General features: G+C 35.5%; 1 protein-coding gene across 1 annotated transcript in view; it reads left to right on the top strand.

The window, feature by feature from the left end:
• The window catches only part of LOC121980495 (enhancer of rudimentary homolog), a 44,341-nt gene extending 31,059 nt beyond the window's left edge, over positions 1-13,282 (top strand). Inside the window, exons 2-4 of the mRNA XM_042532559.1 lie at positions 11,447-11,540; positions 12,746-12,866; positions 12,938-13,282. Of these exons, the coding sequence (XP_042388493.1) occupies positions 11,447-11,540; positions 12,746-12,866; positions 12,938-13,031 (309 nt within the window). The 3' untranslated portion in view covers positions 13,032-13,282. The remainder of the gene's footprint in view (positions 1-11,446; positions 11,541-12,745; positions 12,867-12,937) is intronic.
• The last annotated feature ends 1,529 nt before the right edge of the window (positions 13,283-14,811 follow it).

Here is a 14,811-nt window from a genome sequence, read left to right as displayed (position 1 = left end):
CAAGAGGACTGGTAGGTAGACTTTCAAATACACCTAATGTTGGTTTTGCTTATGAAGTTCAAGGTGTTGTGGATTATCTTACTTCTCACGGAGTAAAAGCCTTACCTGGAAGAAGTTTTTCAACTCATCGGCTGCAAGGTCTAAATTGGACCATTAATCCTACTCAGATTACTATTCCTATGCAACCAGCAGAAGTAAATAGTCAAACAATGCTGGATGGATGCATATCATTAAGCTTCAACAATTATGCAGCAGCCCAAGTAGCAGAACCACCAAAATATAATGACAGAGATGAAGAAATTTTGGCGGTATTAATTGAAACACATCCTGGTGTTTTTACTTATTTTGACGGCACAGAATCAGAATATTTCGAAAATTATGGAGATTCTGATAATATTTATGACAAAGGAAAGCAAATAGCAGTGCAAGAAAATTACTCCCTAAGGTACTCTCCTAAAACTGAGCCTCATATTTTAGTAAATCGAATGTTTCCACAGGCAGTACTCCCAAAAAGAAAGACAGAGGGATCTGCTAGTCTCGATATAGCAGCAAGTCATGATGCTATTATTGAGCCATATGGACGAGAACTCGTACATACAGGCCTACGAATAGAGATCCCATATGGATATTATGGCCGTATAGTTTCACGTTCAGGCTTCGCATGGAAACATGGAATTGAGGTAGGAGCTGGAGTAATTGATTCAGACTATCGGGGTGAGGTACAAGTTCTTTTGTTTAATAGAACTAGCCTTCCTATACTTATTACTTCTCAGCAAGATATTGCACAATTAATCCTTGAGAAAATAGCTATGCCAGAAGTATATGAAGTTCCTCATCTGAGTTATACTGAACGAGGAGAGCAAGGCTTTGGATCTACAGATCAACATTCTGTCTTTCTACCAATTAATGAAGCCTCTTCCTCTCAAGAACCCCACAAACTTACAACGCAGGATATCTTTTCCTTACTAATGCCACAGGAAAAACTGGCAGTTTTGGTGGAAAATGATTCTTCCCACATATGTTTTGAGGAAGCCCATGCAGCGACTACAAGCCCAGGGGCCTCTGTACCGTAGTCCATGGACACTACTCTAGACTATGAGGAGGAACCTGATTCCTACCTTGACTACATTCAGTATTTATCCTCACTCTCCAACACCAAACCAATTTGGGACACCTACTCAGATAACGAATGGACCAATCCATTCGCCAGTGAAGGTGGTGGGAGGAGAGAACATACTCTTGAATTACGATCAGATAATTAATGATTGTGGTGGATATACTGCTTTATTAAGTACTTAATTTTCAACCTCAATAATCCACAAATCCATCTTTGGATTATCCTCATTTTGGACGAATTTAAATAAAATGGGTCTATGTTACTAGACCTTTGTTCTTCTTTTCTATTATGATCCTGAAGGAAAGGCATTATAGTGAACGTAGACCATTTGCTTCAAGCAACAATAAGAACTAATGTTCCAATTTCATATGAATGAGGGAGAAAGCGAATCCATATTGTAATAATTAAAATAGTGTTCTATATACATTGATAATGATTAATAATAAATTGTTTCATAGTTACCCACATCCTCTGCGCACGCGCGCGCGCAGGAAAATGACTTGGTTCTTGGTTGGGATATAACCTTGATTAAGTAGAGTCTATGATGTCCTTTCGGAATTCCCATTGCTTTCCTCTCCAATGGCACCAAAGCTAACTTGTCCTTTTTTTTATTCTTTATTCTAATTCTCCTTCACCTAGACTAGAATTCCAAAATAAATAAAAACAAGAAGAAAACACAGTAAAAAAGGCAATCACCAATGTCAAAACCACCACAGAGGTAGCACCCTTAACGAGAGGTATATATATATATATATATATATATATATATATATAGTTGAATAAAGATTTCCTTAATTGTAGGGACCGTGATTGGTTTAGATTAGCTTGCTTATAAGGATTAAGATTTGATTGTAATTAATGATTGATGAACATATCATAATTATAGAATTTTCTTTTCCTTCTTATATATATAAATACTTATATGTATTTATATTATTATATGGGAAATAGATTATTATTTTCTCTTTTACATGATATCTGAGCTCTGACCTAGTTTATTTTTGCCGCCACTTGTGTTGTTGCCTCCTGTTGCTATCGTCGTAAGTTGCCGCTGTCTAGTGTTGTTGCTTATATGTATTTATATTATTTTATGGGAAATAGATTATTATTTCCTCTTTTACATGATATCCGAGCTCTGACCTAGTTTTGTTTCGCCGCCACTAGTGTTGCTCCTGTTGCTATCGTCGTCTGTTGTTGCCGCTAGAGTTGTCAGACGGGCCAACCCATGGCGGGACGGGTCAGCCCGTGGCGGGCCAACCATTTGGCGGGGTGGGGTAGGCCAACCCGTCAACTTGGCGGGCTGGAAAATTTTCAACTCAACCCAATCCAAGGAGGGTTGCGGGTTTGACGGGTCAACCCGTGTGCCCTTCAAAATTTTTTAAAATATTAAAAAAATGTATCATATCTTCAAAGTTTTACTTCGGAAAGATTTCATCAATCAAATGTATCTATAAACATGTATTTTAAATATAAATTGACATAAATGAGTAATTTTGTTGGATGAAAACTACTATTTTTATTTTAAAATTATAACAAATAAAGATAATAAATTGGCATAAAATCTTACTTACATGTGTTTCTCAACCCGCGGGCCAACCCAAGCCCATCGCGGGCCGACCCGCGTGGGTCGCCGGCCTAGGCGGGTCGGCCCGCCGCGGGTTTGGGTTGATAAAATTCCAACCCAACCCGCTTAAATTATTTGGTGGGACGGGCCAACCCGACAGACCCAACCTAAATTGACGGCTCTAGTTGCCGCCGTCTAGTGTTGCTGCTTCTTGTTATTGCCGCTGTCTTCTACTGTCATTGCCTGCTGCGGGAACAACCAGTGCTGTCGCCTCCTGTTGTTGCTGCCACCTCCTTTTGCTGTTGCCACCTCTTGTTGTTATTGCCCTACCTCCTGCTGTTGTTACTGCGACTAGGATCTCTACTGTTGGATTGCTGAAGGAGAGGGTAACCAACGCTGCCCTAATATGCTACTAAGGTTCTGCCACTGTTTTCCTCTTATGATGAAGTCTTCAAATTCTAAACCCAATTTGGCTATTACTATTAAATTGAATGGGACCAAGTGGTCATGTTCGTTTGAACTATTCTTGGGTCTCACCCTCCTTACCCTAAAGATCTGAAATATTCAAATTGAGTTTCAAACTGTTCTGTTATGGTTTGGCTTCTCAACAACATGGAGGAGTCTGTGAGCACTAATGCTATGTTCGTGAAAATTGTTAAGGAGATGTGGGATGCCTTACAAGGTTTGTATTTGAATAATAAGAACATTTCTCGTGTTTTCGAATTATATGAAAAACTTTTCGCTCTTCGCTAGGATGATTGTTTTGTTAGTAATTATTTTACTACTCTTTAAGGAGGTTGCCGGTGAAATTCTATTATACCATTCTCTCTCTTGTGACACAGTTTTGAAAGAATCTGTGGGAGGAATTATTGGTTGTGAAGTTTCTATTCGGTTTAGATTCCATACAACCGGTTCGGGATAATCTGCTAGTAAGTGATAACATTTCCACGTTATCAAATGCTCTGTCTTGCGTTCTTTGTGTGACCACTGGCCGTCTGGACACTGATTTTTCCTTATCTTTCGATAATTTGGCTATGGCTGCTCATCGTCGTGGGTTCTTTCGGGGTCGTAGTAGTAGTTGCGGTCGTGGTCATGGAACTGATACCCACTAGGAGTAATCGTTCGTGTGTTCACTGTGGCCGTTCCAACCATGTCTCCGAGAAGTGTTGGGCGAAGTTTGGTAAACTTGATTGGGCTAATAATGCATCTATCGAATTATCAACTCCATCACTAGACACTGACGATTATGATGATATGATCTCTATTTCTCGTACTGATTATGAGAAATTGCTTTGCTATTCTACTAGTATTCCCTCTTCCATTGATGTCTCATTCTCTCTAGGTGCATTTGTTGTGTCTTGTGATAAGTCTTGGATGTTAAATTCCGGTGTGTTTGCTCATATTACTAGTAACAAGTTTGTTTTCTCTTTCTTCTTTGTTTCCTCATTTTTATCCCCTCTGTCTAGCCAATAATTCATATTCTTCGATTATGGGAAGAGGTGTTGTCAGGACCATTGGAAATATTACTCTTACTAATGTTCTCTTTTTCACCTAAATTTTCTATTAGTTTATTGTTTATAAGCTAGCTAACAAAAGCTTACAATTATTTTGTATTTTTTTATATTCATCCTATTGTATTTTTCAGGAGTTGCACACGAAGAGGATGATTGGTAGAGGATATGAGAGTGATGGTCTATCTTATCTGGATTCGGTTACACCTATAAGTTCCCAAGCACTTTTAGCAACTGTCTCCTTATTAGCGACCTTGTCGTCTAGGTCACCCATCTTCTTCTGCTCTTAAAAGTTTAGTTCTTGTTTCGTCTACTGATTTCTAGTGCAAGTCAGTTGGCAAATACCATCGTACTTCTTTTCCTTCTAGAGTTAATAAACGTAGTTCTTTTGCATTTAAACTTATTCATTGTGATGTTTGGGGACCTAGTAGAGTTGAGTCGAGGGTTTCAATATTTTATAATTTTTCTTGATGATTATTCTCCCATGACTTAGGTTATATTTACTCAAAAGTAGGAGTGAGGTTCTTGAGTTATTACAACAACAACAACAACCAAGCTTTTTCCCACTAGGTGGGGTCGACTGTATGAATCCTTTTACGCCATTGGGCTCTATCTCCTATTATATTATCATCTATATTTAAATAAATTTTATCTTGTTTTATTGTTGCTAACCAAGTATTTTTTGGTCTTCCTCTTCCTCATTTGATATGCATGTTTATCATAGTTTCACATCGCCTAACTGGAGCATTTATTGGTCGTCTAAGTACATGTCCGTACCATCTTAAACGTGCCTCTCGGAGTTTTTCTTCAATAGATGCAACTCCGACTTTCTCTCTAATGCTCTCATTTCTACACATCCACCTTAACATCCTCATCTCTGCAATTCTCATCTTCTGCTCATGTGCTCGAGTCATAGCCCAACATTTAGCTCCATATAACATAGCAGGTTTAACTGCGGTTTTATAGAATTTACCTTTAAGTTTAAGAGGTACTTTACGGTCACATAAAACACTCGACGCTCCCCTCCATTTCACCCATCCTGCTTGTATTCTATGTAAGACATCTCTCTCAATCCCTTCGTCATTTTGTAAAAATGATCCTAAATATTTAAATCTCTCGATTCCGGGCAACTCGTCCTCTCCTATCTTAACAATTGTCTCATTACTTCTAATATTGCTAAACTTAAATTCCATATATTCTGTCTTTAATCTACTAAGCTTAAAACCTTTATCTTCTAATGTTTCCCTCCAAGATTCTAGCTTAGCATTTACTCCTTCACGTGTCTCATTTACCAAAATAATATCATCTGCAAACAACATGCACCACGGTACTGTGTCTTGAATGGGCGCAGTGAGTTCGTCCATAATTAGTGTAAAAAGATAGGGACTTAGAGCTGATCCTTGATGTAACCCAATCTTTATTGGAAATGCTTCAGTTACTCCGCCTGAAGTCTTTACTCTGGTCGTTACATCCTCATACATATCCTTAATTAGTTCAATATATGTTACGCTAACACCTCTTTTTTCTAAAATTCTCCATATAATTTCTCTTGGGACTCTATCATAAGCTTTTTCTAAGTCAATAAATACTGTGTAGATCTTGTTTTTGCTCCCGATATTTTTCAATTAATTGTCTAAGAAGATGTATAACTTTTATTGTCGCCCTTCCAAGCATGAACCCAAATTTCCAAGCATGAACCCAAATTGATTTTTTGTCACTGTGGTCTCCTTAATCTTTTTTTCTATTACTTTTTCCCAAAGTTTCATAGTATGACTCATTAGTTTAATACCTCTATAGTTTGCACAATTTTATATACCTCCCTTGTTCTTATATAAGGGAACTAGAGTACTTATCCTCCATTGATCAAACATTTTTTTTTGTTTTCAATATCATGTTAAATAATTTTGTAAGCCATTCAATACCTTGTTTCCCTAAGCACTTCCATACCTCTATCGGAATATCATCTGGTCCAACGACTTTTCCATTGTGCATCTCATTTAAAGTTTGTTTTACTTCTGAAGTTTGAATTCTACGATAAAAATTAAAATTTCTATGCTCATTTGACCTAATTAAATTATCTAAGTTAAGTTGGTCATCTAAACCTTCATTAAAATGTTGATGAAATTAACTAAATCTGTGATTCTAATGACATAATTCATTAAACCTCTTATTCATATAGTTCCCAAGAACATGAGTTGCTGAACTCAAACACTGTTATATTTTAGATATAGTTCGTATTCTTTTTTGTCACATGCATGTTTTTAAGTTTTGTGAGGTGATGCTGTTCTAGGATGTCGTCTACTACATTACATGGGGATAACCCCTTCTCTTGTCTTCATCCTGACAAATATCTTTTCTTTGTGCCTCGTATATTTGGTTGTGTTTGTTTTGTTCATAATTTTACTCTTCGCTTATAAATTTTCTCCTCGCTCTATTAAATGCATCATGCTTGGATATTCTCACAAAAAAAACATATCGTTGTCTTGACCCACTCACAAAATACAGCTACACCTGTGCTGATGCTATGCTTTTTTGAGTCCCAACCATACTTTTCCTTTGTGTAGCTCAGTCATGATACATTAGTATCGCCTCCATTACCTATCCCACCATCTGTGTCTTCCACTACAGATGTTCTATCTCCTAAACCATTACAGGTGTACACGAGGCATGCTCGGCCAGAACTAGATTCATTCCCCTCACATCCTCTTCCTGCAGCTCTTAATGCTTCTTGCTCCTCTGATATTGATATGTCTGTTGCTCTTTGTAAAGGTATTCGGTCTTGCACTACTCATCCTTTGTAATTATATCTCGTTTGATTACCTTGGTCCAAGGACTAGACTTGATTACCTTGCACTACTCATCTTTTGTATTCGGTCTTGCACTACTCATCCTTTGTAATTATATCTCGTTTGATTACCTTGGTCCAAGGACTAGACTTGATTACCTTGCACTACTCATCTTTTGTATTCGGTCTTGCACTACTCATCCTTTGTAATTATATCTATAGCAAAAGCGCAGGTAAAATCATCAAAGAAACCAGTTTGCTTGGAATGAAGCCTGTTGATACGCCTATAGATATTAAGTCAAGTGTTTGAGATGATACTGGAGAGTTATTTGAGGATAAGGTAAAATACAGACGGCTTGTTGGGAAACTCATCTACTTAATAGTGGCGAGACTTGTCATCTCTTTGCTGTTGGAATAGTCAATTGTTTTATGGATAAATCGAAGCAAGTTCATTGGGATATGTCGATTCTTAAGTAGATTAAGAAATCTTCAGAAAAATATTGTAGATAGTTCATTAAAAGATGAATTTATAGGAGTAGTTCGAAAAGGGGATATAATTATAGCCTTTAAGATAATAGTGGCGAAAAAATTATGTTTTTGGGACGACTTAGATGAAATATTACAAAATATTCTGCCAAATAAAATGATTTTAATAGGAGGTGATCTAAATGAGCATGTCGGAGTGAAAAATCAGGAATATGAGAGGGTATATGGGGGTTATGAGTTTGGAATGAAAAATAAGAAAAAATTATATTAGTTTTTGCGATAGTATATAACCTTATATTAGTTAATACGCTTTGTAAGAAAAGAGAACACTTAGTCACGTTTAAAAGTAAGAATAATAAATCGTAAATTAACTTTCTTATGGTTAGGAAGAAGAATAAGAAGATTTGTAAAGATTGCAAGGTCATCCTTGAAAAAACTTAACTACCCAACATAGGTTAGTAGTGTTGGATATATGTTTCAAACATTGTAAGAAAAGAGAACACTTAGTCACGTTTAAAAGTAAGAATAATAAATCGTAAATTAACTTTCTTATGGTTAGGAAGAAGAATAAGAAGATTTGTAAAGATTGCAAGATCATCCTTGAAAAAACTTAACTACCTAACATAGGTTAGTAGTGTTGGATATATGCTTCAAACATAGTATCAATAGAAAGAATATATATACAACTTCTAAAATTAAGTGGTGGAAGTTAAATGATGAGAAGTAAAATATATTTAAGGAGAAGGTAGAAGTACAAGTATTAGGCAAAATACACGGTGATTCTAATATGACATGGGATAGGATGATATCAAAGTTGAAAATAGTAACTAAGAGTGTATTTGGTGAGTCAAAGAAACATGCACCACTAAGTAAGGAATCTTGGTGGTGGAATGAGAAAGTACAAGAGAAAATGAAAAAAATGAATATTTTATAAGGAATTATATATTTGTAAAAATGAGGAAAACTTAAAAAAATATACAGAATAGCTAAAATGAGAAGCTAAGATAGTAGCAAATGAAGCAAATAATGAAATTTTTGAACGATTATATCAAATATTAGATACAAAAGAAGAAGAAAAAGACATTTACAGAATAGCTAAAATGAGATAAAGGAAGACAAGTGATTTTATATAAATAAAATATATTAAAGATGAATGTTATAAGGTACTAGTAAACTATAGAGAAATAAAAGAGCGGTGGAAGAGGTATTTTCATCAATTTTTTAATGAAGACTTATGTGACCAATTTAGGTAATTTAAGTAGGTCCAATGAGCATAGAAATTTAAATTTTTATCATAGGATTCAAACGTCAGAGTAGAGCAAGCTTTAAATGAGATGTGCAATAGAAAAGCCGTTGGACCTGATGATATTTCGATAGAGATATGGAAGTGCTTAAGGAAATAAAGTATTGAATGACTTACAAAATTATTAAACATGATATTGAAACGAAAAAAGTAGGATGAGTACTCTAGTTCCCTTATATAAGAATAAGGGAGACGTACAAAATTGTACAAACTATAGGGGTATTAAACTAATGAGTAATAACATGAAACTTTGTAAAAAAGTAATAGAAAAATATTAAGGAGACCATGATGATTGAAAATCAATTTGGGTTCATACTTGGAAAGTTGACAATAAAAGCTATATATCTTCTTAAACAATTAATTAAAAAATATTGGGAGTAAAAATAAAATTTACACATGGTATTCATTGACTTAGAAAAAATTTGTGATAGAGTCTTAAGAGAAATTATATGGAGAAATCTAGAAAAGAGAGGTGTTAGCGTAATATATATTGAATTAATTAAGGATATGTATAGGATATAACGACTAAAGTAAAAATTTTAAAGTAATTGAAGCATTTTTAATAAAGATAGAATTACATCAAGGGACAACTCTAAGTCCCTATTTTTTTACACTAATTATAGACGAACTCACTGCACACATTCAAGACAGTACCATGGTGCATGTTATTTGCAGATGATATTGTTTTGGTAGATGAAATACGTGAAAGAGAAAATGCTAACTAGAATTTTGGTGGGAAACACTAAAAGGGAAGGATTTAAGCTTAGTAGAATAAAGACAGAATATATGTAATTTAAGTTTAACAATATTAGACATAATGAGACAATTGTTAAGACAGGAGATGACTAGTTGTCCAGAACCGAGAGCTTTAAATATTTAGGATCATTTTTGTAAAATGATAGAGGGATTGAGAGAGATGTCTTACATAGAATACAAGTAGGATTGTTGAAATGGAAGAGTGCGGTATTTTATGTGAAAGTAAAATACCTTTAAAACTTAAAGGAAAATTCTACAAAACTGTAGTTAGAATGTTGGGTTATGCTCGAGCATATGAGTAAAAGATGAGGATGTTAAGGTGGATATGTGGACATACGAGAATGGATAGAATAAGAAATGAGAGGATTAGAGAAAGTTGGAGTTGCATCTATTGAGGGAAAACTCCGAGAGACACGTTTAAGATGGTACGAGCATATACTTAGACGACCAATAAATGTTCCAGTTAGATGATGTGAAATTATGATACACGCATATCAAACGAGGAAGAGGAAGATCCAAAAAAGACTTGGTTAGCAACAATAAAACAAGTTAAAATTTATTTAAGTATAGATGATGTAGTAAGAGATAGAGCTTTGTAATATTGATCTATATAGTCGATTCTATCTAGTGGGATAAGATTTAGTTATTGTTGTATATGAATTTGTTACACTGTATAGCAAGCGCGCTGCAATCAATTATATATATATATATATATATATATATATATAGCAGTGGATGTATAATATAGCATATATTAATGTCTATATGCTATATACATAACTATATTTCTGCAATTAATTGCAAAATTGTGATCACAAACCTTATCAGACCTTTGTCGCCCCACCTTTCAAATCTCCTTGAAGAACTCACTAAATCCCCTATAGATTACCATGCCTATGTATCCATTGATGTGGTCTTCTCAACTTGTTGCCCTTAAACCAACCTTTGTTGGATGTGAGGTGTGCATTAGGTTTTACAGCTGCTCTTTTCCTCTTCTTGTGACCTTCACTACTTGATGCTTGATGAATTCCATTGATTACCTTCTGTGTTGATTGAGAAATAACAGACTGTTTGACCCTCGGCACGAGTGACATTGTTCCAACATGCGCTACACAGTGATTCAATCCTCTGTCAGTCCATGTCGTGTCTTGGTCTTTCCCTGGAACAAAATGTACTGGTCGGGTGACAACTCAATACCAACCCTGGTTAATTGTATTTGTTGCAGCTTGCAATAATTGTGGTCACATGTGTATGTGGCATTTGGGATATGAAATGGAACTATGTACACAAGGGTGGGTGTTTGAGTAATCTACCTGAATGATGTGGCGACTAGTGCCTAAGTAGCATACTAACAATGTGTTATTTAGGTCGAATGAATCACTGCTGAAGGCTTATGATAGCAGCGATTAAATTACATCTTAAAAATGTGGTTGTTTCTCTTATACATATTTGGAACAACTGGTAAGTATGCTTTGTATTTGGCACTTTCATCTTCTCAATCATATATATACTAGATGACATGAAACTTGAAAACTTTTCAAGGGTAATTCAGTCTGTTTAATTAACTTTTCCTCAATACAAATTCTTCTTTCCAAGTTTCTTCTCCATGTTCCATCTTTAGCTAGTATGTGATGAATCCTATGCACACCTTGATTAACCATATAACCACCAATGTTCCACTCAATACCCTCCTTTCTTGTATGTTTTAAATAGCTTCCTTTCAGAATGATATCTATGTTTCATAACCATGAACTTACAAATCTGAATTCGCAGCTATAAAACTAGCCCTAATACTTTCACTCATGTATGTCCTAGCACTCTTATTTCTCATGTTTTAGATGTTATTCTATATCATTTACTACAATTTAAATTTCAATTGTTATATTCAAATATCAGACTCATTATCTGTCGGCTATATATGCAGGCAAACAGGCACACTATAATTTTGATGCAGTCATCTCCAAACAGGGCAACTAGAACATTCATGGACTATGATTCCATTAGCCAGGCAATGGACGGTAACAAAACACCATCCTTTGTGCTTTATCGTGTTAGAATTTTCAGACTTGTTCACCAGAGGCTTCAGTGGCTAATGGATTGTTAATGTTTCTCTAGTCTTATAATATTCCAGCACAACTTTTTGGTTATGTAATTAGCGTATGCATGAGATATGCTTGTTTTCTTTTTTGTGTGGATTATGAATTGTTAATTTTGATCATTCACATTTAATTTACCTTCCATATTTTTGTGTAATTGATGGATCATGCATGCTTAAAGTATTGTTTATTTGGTGCACACAAAAAAAGGGTTTGCTTTTTGCTTATTTTGAGTGCCAAAAAACTAACAAGTGGAGTATGTATAAGCCAAATATGAAATCAAGTTTGTATTCAATGCAGCAGCGTGAGTTCAATAAGGTGGACCAAAAGTGTTGGTTTAATGGTAATTTTTTTTTTTTTTGATGAAATGGTTTAATGGTATTTCTTAATCCGCTGGAAAGAAGATTACACAGTGGAGAATTCCCTTTGAAGCATTCATCTGAACATTATTTGTCTTTATTTTCATCCATTTGTTACTTTACTCACTCTGGTCTTATTAAAAACATGAGCAATGATATGCTCAAGGAAAAAACTTAAGGAAAAGCTCAAGGATAGACACATAAAGTCATGGCCTACCATTTCATTTTATGTGGGTCCCATCACTTTATGTGTTTATCCTTGAGCTTTTCCTTGAATTTTTTTCCTTGAGCATATTATTTTTCTAAAAACATTTGGAATACTGTGAACCTCATTTGCTGTTTGAATCCTTGTGTGTCCTGAAAAGTTAGGTAGTCATAGGAATGGTTGATAATCTGGTACATCATAAGCTAAATTAAACTCTCAATGTAGTTCTCGTTTAACTGCTGAACCAAATTGATTGAGCTTCCATTTAAGTAAATTGTCATCCAAAAATTTAACATAGCAATAAGGTAGCCCCAAAAGGATGCCTCTCATTGAGTTTTCGTGATTATGTTGTGAATTGTATTCTCCATGCTTTATTGCTACAATTCTGTATGTATCAGCAAGTGTACCGCATACTTTGTTTTGTTCAAAACTGCACATTCCCTTGGTCTCCTAGTTTTAGTATGCCAACTGTTTTTTTCCCTGGTCGTTCAACAGTTTCTCTTTTCTTTATTTTTGTTTTGTCATCGGTAAATCTGTCTTCTCAAATTCTGTGGTATTCACAGGGATTTGCGGACTGTACGAAAGAAAACTTAAGGAGATAAATCCAACAGTCCAGAACATAACTTATGACATTTCAGACCTTTACAATTTTATCGATGGCCTGGCTGATCTTAGTGCATTGATGTTTGCATCATTTACAGTCCTTCCGCTTGCAATCAGTTTACTTCAACTAATTAGCTGTGCCTTTCTTGTAGCTTCGAGCACTCGATTCAGGCTTATCTCCCATATGACCGGGTTTGGATCAAGAATCGGATGTTTCATCACCTGAAGAAGCTGGCTTCGCATTGAATTCCTGTAATGTGACAATGTATGAGAACCATGACGAGTACATCGTGTCTAAATAGAAATAATCTTATGTTATAGCATTAGGTTTTGAAAATATGGAACAAGACAAGCACTTGAGCTGTTTTTTTTTTTTTCACCCTGCTGAATATGCTTTACTAGTGATATACAAACTTCGTTGGCAAGGAACACAGGCCAGCCTCTCTTTGGGTTTTAACTGGTGGATGAATGAATGGGTACTGTGGCATTACATGTAAGGAGATTTTAATATTATTTAGAGGCAACTGCAATAGTTATGGTAGGAAAATTATGGCATTAACTAGTATTAAGTTTCATAGTTGGAATGGATTTTATCACATAACTAAACAAAATATTCAAAATATTTTGGGTCATTGTACAACAATAAACCCTTGAATTTGATCGAACAATTAACACTAGTTGAATCAAATTCAGAATAAGAATGAACACTCAATTAGATTCGGAGGAATGCTCTAACTGCTAAAACAGTAGAACGCTGAAAACAAAAGGTAATATTTATCACAATTAAATTAAAGATAAAAACAACTCTTGACATAATAAAGTAGTACCACTACCTCCTATAGAACCATCGTAAAACAATATCAACATATCCAATACAAAATACACTGTAAAATTGTTGTGGCATGATAACTGCTACATCGACGTATACGATTTAATTCTCACCACAAGACATGCGTAGAACACGACGATTAAGCTGGAGTTCACCTATTTGAATAGGGATTGTTTTCACCCAGCTCAGCTCAGGTCAACACGACCTAACATCACAAACACATAACAAAGTGTGCCTTCCTCCATGTCTTATAATCTGTACTAATGACTAATAGTCATCCGTGTTTTACCTTCTCCGTGTTAACCTAGGGACATGTTGATGGAGGTGTTGGGATGACCTTTTGCCACATGAACACACAGCAAAGATAAAAAAAGGGAAAAAACTTATCAAGACTTTTACTCTTCACATAAAGGGGTAGCAATCTTCTTCTGCAACTATGGTAGCGACATAATTCAAGGGAGATGCATCTGCAACTCTCCAAAAGAATCTTCTCTTGTCATTCCTATTGCATTCTTCGGCCTGTAGTATCTTCTTTCACCTGAGTGTTCTCTGATGAGTCATTAGCAGCCGCCGAAGTTGAAGCACCCTTCATCTGTTGGCTTTGCACCATGCTAACACCTTCCTGGAGAAGAGAGCAAAAGGAGTTCACTTTCGTCAGGATAGATTTTTCATCAGAAGCAAGCACCTGGAAATCACTGAAGACAGTGATGGATCCAAGAATTAAAGTATGAAGGGATGATTTTTATATAAAGGGGTAGTATCTTCTATTTCTATCGGTGGAATCCCATATTACTAGGAATTCCATTACCGATAAGAGGGGGCGATCGCCGATGCCGTCCCCCTCTGGATCCGTCCCTGACTGAAGAGGCACTGAACTAACTTTTCCAACATCACTGTCAGGTACAGCAGCACACGGTAAATGTGGATTGCCTGAACTGATCTGCTCAGAGATGCATTGCTTCAGCTGACTTACAAAGTCGCAACAGACATTGAAGGCTTGAATCCAGAAAGTTTCAACTGATCCCAAGAGTTCTGATTATTAGTGACTTCGGAGACAACTGCATTAACTCCTTTGATAAACCCAAATTTTATTACTGAAACAAAATATGGAATATTAGTAAAGCAATGGAATCTGTATGGCTAACAATATCATTGCATTTCGGATGATAACATAAATGTTATTTGAAACAACATAAT

This window comes from Zingiber officinale, chromosome 5A (genome assembly GCF_018446385.1).
Source record: "Zingiber officinale cultivar Zhangliang chromosome 5A, Zo_v1.1, whole genome shotgun sequence".
Lineage (NCBI taxonomy): Eukaryota > Viridiplantae > Streptophyta > Magnoliopsida > Zingiberales > Zingiberaceae > Zingiber > Zingiber officinale.
Note: the sequence above shows the minus strand (reverse complement) of the source record. Positions and strands in the feature narration are given on the sequence as shown.